At 34.6% G+C, this 6,510-nt stretch overlaps 1 protein-coding gene across 3 annotated transcripts in view; it reads left to right on the top strand.

Moving 5' to 3' along the window:
* Positions 1–2,140, top strand: part of LOC132188428 (uncharacterized) — a 5,845-nt gene extending 3,705 nt beyond the window's left edge. For 2 of the 3 annotated variants that reach the window (XM_059602873.1, XM_059602874.1), the window contains exons 5-7: positions 448–550; positions 1,083–1,184; positions 1,868–2,140. In XM_059602873.1, coding sequence (XP_059458856.1) covers positions 448–550; positions 1,083–1,175 — 196 coding nt within the window. In that variant the 3' untranslated portion in view covers positions 1,176–1,184; positions 1,868–2,140. The remainder of the gene's footprint in view (positions 1–447; positions 551–1,082; positions 1,185–1,867) is intronic. The other variant, XR_009440881.1, reaches the window with a different exon arrangement.
* The last annotated feature ends 4,370 nt before the right edge of the window (positions 2,141–6,510 follow it).

Consider the following 6,510-nt stretch of genomic DNA (forward strand, 5'->3'; position numbering starts at 1 on the left):
TACTAAATACAAAGACTTCATAATTTGTCTATTGGTCATTACTTATCAAAAAAAAAAAATTTATTTGTCTATTGGTGTCTTTTGGGATAATAAAAGTACAAAGTTTGACAGATTAGTTGGAAGAATGTCTTTGAGGGGCTATATATTGGACATGAATGGTGTGTCCAACTCAGATCTCATATCAATAAAACAAAAATAGCAGCACAAGCAGCATATGGTGTGAAAAAAGTTGGGGAGGCTTGCATGAATAGTGAATCCCATCACCAGCAAAATCATATTTGTTCTGCCATAAGAACATTTCTATATGTTCTGCACTATATATAAGTTTTTAAAAGAAGAGATTTGTTTTTAAAATTTGTATGAATTCATTCCTAAAACTATGTAGGCATATTCTTTGTGTCTATAAATTGCTATTGTAACGTTCCACCTTTATGCATCTAACTGCAGAAATGTTCTTCGTTGGGGAAAGAATATCGGTTCAGCTAAAACACGGACAAAAAGACGTGCTGGTGCAGCAGTTTATAATAGAGCATCTTCACTGGAGACATTAGTCTGTTCCTTGTTCCTTTGTGGTCTTCTTCAAATGATATTGATCTCCATTAGAATGCTCATTATTTAAAAACTTGTTGGTTCAGAAAGGAAGTTGACAATTAACCATATTTTAAGCATTACGACTTGTGTCAAACATATCTATTAGTAGCATGTTAGATTTGTATGCTTACTCGGAACAACTTTACAAGTGCATCTGATTACATCACTTATTCTCCGTGCAGTGAGAAAAATTCAAATAGGATCATACGTATAAACAAAAATGGCAAGTATGATCATTGCGAATATGTTTTGAGTTTTTATTATAATACCAATACTAGATGTAGAAAGTTTTATGAGCTAGGTGTAACATTATCTCGTTGCTCTGTGACTTTAGGCACTCCAGCATGGTGTTATATAGACATCTACTGTTTAATCGATTTATTGTCCAACTTGCATAATTAGGTTTGATATCCTTAGAAGAAGTCAAGAGTCAGGATTTAGGAAGTTGTTTTTGACTTCTTAACATAACCCGTTGACTATACATTTTGTAGGTTGGTTATCTCTATCTCACAAATGTGAAACGTTTGGAAGAAGTCATGCTAAAGTTGGGATTCTCAACTGATTCCTCTTTGCAGTTGATTTGAAAGCAAGGAGTAAGTTAACAATTATGCACAGAGCGTTTTTTTTCCTTTCAATGGTGGAATTTTGTTTTCTTCTTTTGTTTTTGTCAACTATTATAGAGGTTATTTGTTTAAGTTTAAGGTATCCTTCTATATAGCCTAGAAAGAGAAGAGACCTTTGACAATGTCCCCCTTTTTGAGACATTATGAAAATCGGGACTAGACAGTTTTGTGGAGAATAATGCTACATACTGCACAAACATCTCGCAAATCTCCTATAAAGCTAACATGGCAAGGTTTGATAACCATTGGATCAACTCTTGTTAAAAAAAAAAAAAAAATCCAATAATTGCTAAACCTTGCCACATTAACAGAATATTTGTGGGATATCTATGTAGTATGTAGCATTACTCTTTTGTGGAGGCTTTTATATTATGTTTCAACTCATAAAAGCTTTTCTGCACTCCTTTCTACATATATCCTGGAGTAATATTGTAGAGTCGAAAAAGTTTATATATATGTAAAGCGATTAAAAAAGAAAGAAAGAAAGTAAAAAGAAAGTAGCAGAGTTACTTGAATAGAATTTGCAGTGTGTTTCTTCAAGGTGTATCCTGTTAAGAGGATTTTATTACAATCATTGCTAGTTTTGTCAATCGTTCTGTTTATCTTGGCTGGTTCATAGTGATCTGATTCAATTATCAATCCCCTCCTTCCAGGCAGGCAAGCAGGATAGTGAATGAAGATGGAGTTGAACCCTGGCTTACTTGGGATTCTGATACACCCAATTTTGTATCTGTATGTATAACTTCCAAAAAACAGTCAGAAAATGTTAGATTGTTTCCTTTTGCTCAGAGCTGGGAAACTGTTTGTATAAACTCCAAAATGGCTTATTTGGCATGAACTTTCTCCCTCTAGGAGGTTTGATTTTCATATAATACCAAGTATTGTTAGTGTATTTATATGAAAGTTTATTGAAATTGACTTAATTACATTTGTTGTCGTTGAAAATTCTTGAGTGGTCTTCATCCCTTTAAATGATAAACCCCCTTAATCATTAATTAAATTAAAAAATCAATTATTTTTGGATCTGCTGAATATGTTACGGCCGAAGTCCTACTCATGGCGACTTGGTTAAATTGGGAGAAGCTGTGGGTATTATTGTGGGTTAATCTTAATCTATTGAAGAACCGACACTTAAACTAACATTTTCTCCAAGTCAGCTACTGATTTTGGCTTTTGACAAAAGAATCAATTTATGTTCTGTTGTTAACTTCAACCTTTTTTTTTTTCTGATTGAAAAAAAAAAAAAAAGAAAGAAAAAAAAGGTAGTATTATGTGACAACGGGTCTAATATCGGCAGTTGGGCTAAATAGTTGAAGCCCATTTGCTATTATTAGGTTAATTGAAAGTTAGGCCTATCCAAGTGATAGTTAAGCCCATTTCAATTGTAAGAGTTATTTCTTTACTTAAAGTCCATAAAAGGCCCAGGGATTGAAAAAGATATCGAAAAAATTGAGTCAATTTGAGTATTTTTAGTCTTTCTTTTGTAATGGAGGTTGGGCCATTCTTGAAATTGCCTATTCTTTGTAAAGAGTCCATTTCCATATTCAATCAAGTTTTCATTCACTCACTCATTCATCAAATCCACCACCAAATATTCATTAGATACAACCCAAAAGGCATAAAAAATAATAGAAGTGTTACAAGTGGTATGAGAGCAGTAGATCCTACAATGGAGGCAAATCATAGGTTGCAAGAAGAAAATCAAAGCCAGAAAGAGTGGGCAGAATCTTGTAGCTTGGATGTACAAGATACACCAATTAGAATGTTTAACCCTAGGAATTTGATAAATGCATATGCATTAGCTAAAAACGAGGAAATTTATGTTCTTAATAGTAGAGGAAGTGTGTGGTTCATATCCAAATAGCAATCATGAAATTGTTGGCAAAAACCAGTGCATCAAAAAGGGGAAGCAATTGAGGAGTTAGAAGTAGAATCATTGACAATGTTTCGAGTACTCACCACCAAATATTTGAATAATTTTTAAGACAGTCATAGGCCTTATCATGTTCTAGAGAACATGTTCTATGAAATGCTGAAACGGAAATTGGAACGCGTGAGGAATATGTTTTGGGAATACGATTGGTGAGTCTTTAAGACAAGGTGAAGGCTAGGGTTCTTCAATTCATTTGGACATGAGCGCACGCACCAACACACGAAACTTTTTGTTACTCCATGTCTAGACATGCGTGCATTCCACCATATTGTCCGAACATGCAAGAACGGGTCAGCATTGTTGAAGAATAATCTCACATTGCTTGTGGACAAGATTTTGAGCATGTTTATAAGGAGTGAGCAACTATCTCTTATTGAACCGGTTTTATGAGATGAGTTAGGCCCACAAATTTCTTCATGGTATCAGAACCTACCATAGGACGAATAGGGCCCACACTACTTACTCAGTGACAAGGACCAGAAAAAATACTAGCCTGCACGTGAGAAAGGGTGTTGATGAATAATTTCACATTGCTTGTGGACAAGATCTTGAGCATGTCTATAAAGAGCAAGCAACCCTCTCTTATTGAACCGGTTTTATGAGATGAGTTAAGCCCACAAATTTCTTCAAGCACGAAACTCTTTCCTAGGGACTTGTCTGAATGTCAGTAGGTGACCTTGCACACGAAGCTTCTTGTACTTGATTTTCTTGACCATTCTTCAACCCATATCCTAAATACAAATCTACCCAATGCCACAAATTACAAAATCACTTGTTTTGGAGACTAAATAACCCAATTAAAAATCTAACCTTTTTGTGTCTGGTTTGAAGTGGTTTTGATGAGGTAAAAATAGAGACAAAGGAATAGAAAAGACTTGCTGTGGAGGCGATGAGTAGGAATTTTGAGGACAAATCCCACCAAATGCAAAATCATGACCTTTTAATGTTGTCACTCTTAAAAGCTCTTTTTGAATCTCAATCATTAAATTATACATGCTTGTTAATATGTAATTCACTGTCCGTGGTTGGTTGCTTGGTTGCTAAGAAAACTTTGGACAGTTCAGAGAAAAAAAAGTTTTGAACTTTGTTATGTATATGTGCTTTCGGTTTCTTGATAGAGACTGAAAGTTATGCTTGATTGTATATAATGTTAATGAATGAAATAGGTTTTAGATAGGGAAGTTCCAACACTTTCTAGCTAACTAATCGAAGTATTAATTTCAACTTTAAATGTTTTAATGCTGAAGGAGGTTGGTGCATTTGCACTCTTATTATTATTATTAATATTATTTATTGTGTTTTATTTTCTACTTGGCTTTAAAAGCAAGGAAAAGTAGTTCAACATACTAATTTTAACAATGGCTTAGTAATTTCTTTTGAATTTTTTCACTAATTAGGGTTTGGCAATGTCAGTGGTGGAGCCACAGCACTCTTTGGGGGTAACATGGCACCCCTAAAGATTTTTAAAATTTTTTTTTTTCCCACCCAAAAAAAAAAAAAAAGAAAAAAAAATTATTTTTACCTACCCATTACCCAAGACACGGTACCCCCAATATTACTAGTACTACCATTACTTCTCAACACAATTTTTACCTTGCTATCTTCAATAAGGTTGTTAAGCAAAGTAGGGTTGAGGATCTTTTGTCCCATATTGTGTCTAGGCACCACCATCATCATCACCAAGCAAAGTAACTCCTCCTCTCTAACTCCCAGTTGCTTTTGTGTTAGATTTTTGTTCTAGTTTCTTTCTTTTACTTAGTTTTATTTTTGATTTTTTCGATTTATGTTATTAGTTTCTTGAGGTTGTATGGTGCACTGGGTGTAACGACCCAGGGAAAAGTGCTAGCCACATCTGCGCTATTACCCCAAAAGGACTAGTCAATTTAGAGTTTCCCTAGAATTCATTATAAAGCCCAGTTTCACCTAGTAACTAGGCAATGTGGGACTTAGCACCCATGACTATCTTTATAAACTACCCACTCTATGTGGGCTTCTTCTCATCTTCCCAATATGGGACCGGGGTGTTACAAACTCCCCCTCTTAAATTCTGACGTCCTCGTCAGGGCTACGTCATGCAGTGCTCTAATACCACATGGCCTGGCGTTAGTAGGTGGCTCTGATACCACTTGTAACGACCCAGGGAAAAGCGCTAGCCACATCTGCGCTATTACCCCAAAAGGACTAGTCAATTTGGAGTTTCCCTAGAATTCATTATAAAGCCCAGTTTCACCTAGTAACTAGGCAATGTGGGACTTAGCACCCATGACTATCTTTATAAACTACCCACTCTATGTGGGCTTCTTCTCATCTTCCCAATATGGGATCGGGGTGTTACACTGGGCATGGGTGGGAACGATCGAACTCGATGATGCAGCTGACAAATTAGGTCTTGAACTGATCGCTCTAATTATTAATTCTCACATATTTATCTTTTCCATTTGTAATTTTTTTTGTTGTTTTCGTTTAATTATCTTCTGTTTGGTTGCCTAGAAAAGTGAATAGAAGTTAGTAAACCTATATGTATGTATCTATGGAGTCTGGTTATCCAGAAATGGGAAAACCAATAAGCATCTAAATCGAAATGGATTTTTCGATTTAGATTCGATAATCGATGATTTTATACTTCTAAGAGACCGTAAACCTATATGTATGTATCTATGGAGTCTGGTTATCCAGAAATGGGAAAACCAATAGGCATCTAAATCTAAATGGATTTTTCGATTTAGATTCGATAATCGATGATTTTATACTTCTAAGAGACCGTAAAGTGCATTTCTAGACACTTTTTTTTTTTTTTTTTGGTAGTATTTCTGTCTTTTTGATATAGTGCCGGCATGTTACATTTCTAATATATCATTTGAGCACATGTTTATGAACTTTTATAGATATTTTTTTGTGATGCATATATTGTGTGAATTACCAAATTTTTAGGGTTGTGAAAATTTTTAGGACGCCAAAAAAAATTTTGTATTTCTGTCATTTTGATATAGTGCTAACATGTTACATTTCTAATATATCAATTTAAGCACATATTTTTGAACTTTTATAGATATTTTTTTGTGATGCATATATTGTATGAATTACCAAATTTTTAGGGTTAAGAAAATTTTTAGGACGCCAAAAAAATTTTAGCTGCACCCCTAATATGAAATGTCTAGCTCCGCCACTAGGCAATGTTAGCAAGTGTGCTGAGAAAATGTTGAATTATGTGCATTTAGGTGTTTGATGGAAAATGAATAGTCCTGTTGAATAAGGAAATGTGTTATAAGGGAAGATCTTTTCCGCTTATGATTCAAAAAGAAAAGAGAGTAGGTGATCCTAAAAATGAAAAAAAGGTGGCTTCCCAACAACAAATCCAAAACA

This window comes from Corylus avellana, chromosome ca7 (assembly GCF_901000735.1).
Source record: "Corylus avellana chromosome ca7, CavTom2PMs-1.0".
Taxonomy (NCBI): Eukaryota; Viridiplantae; Streptophyta; class Magnoliopsida; order Fagales; family Betulaceae; genus Corylus; species Corylus avellana.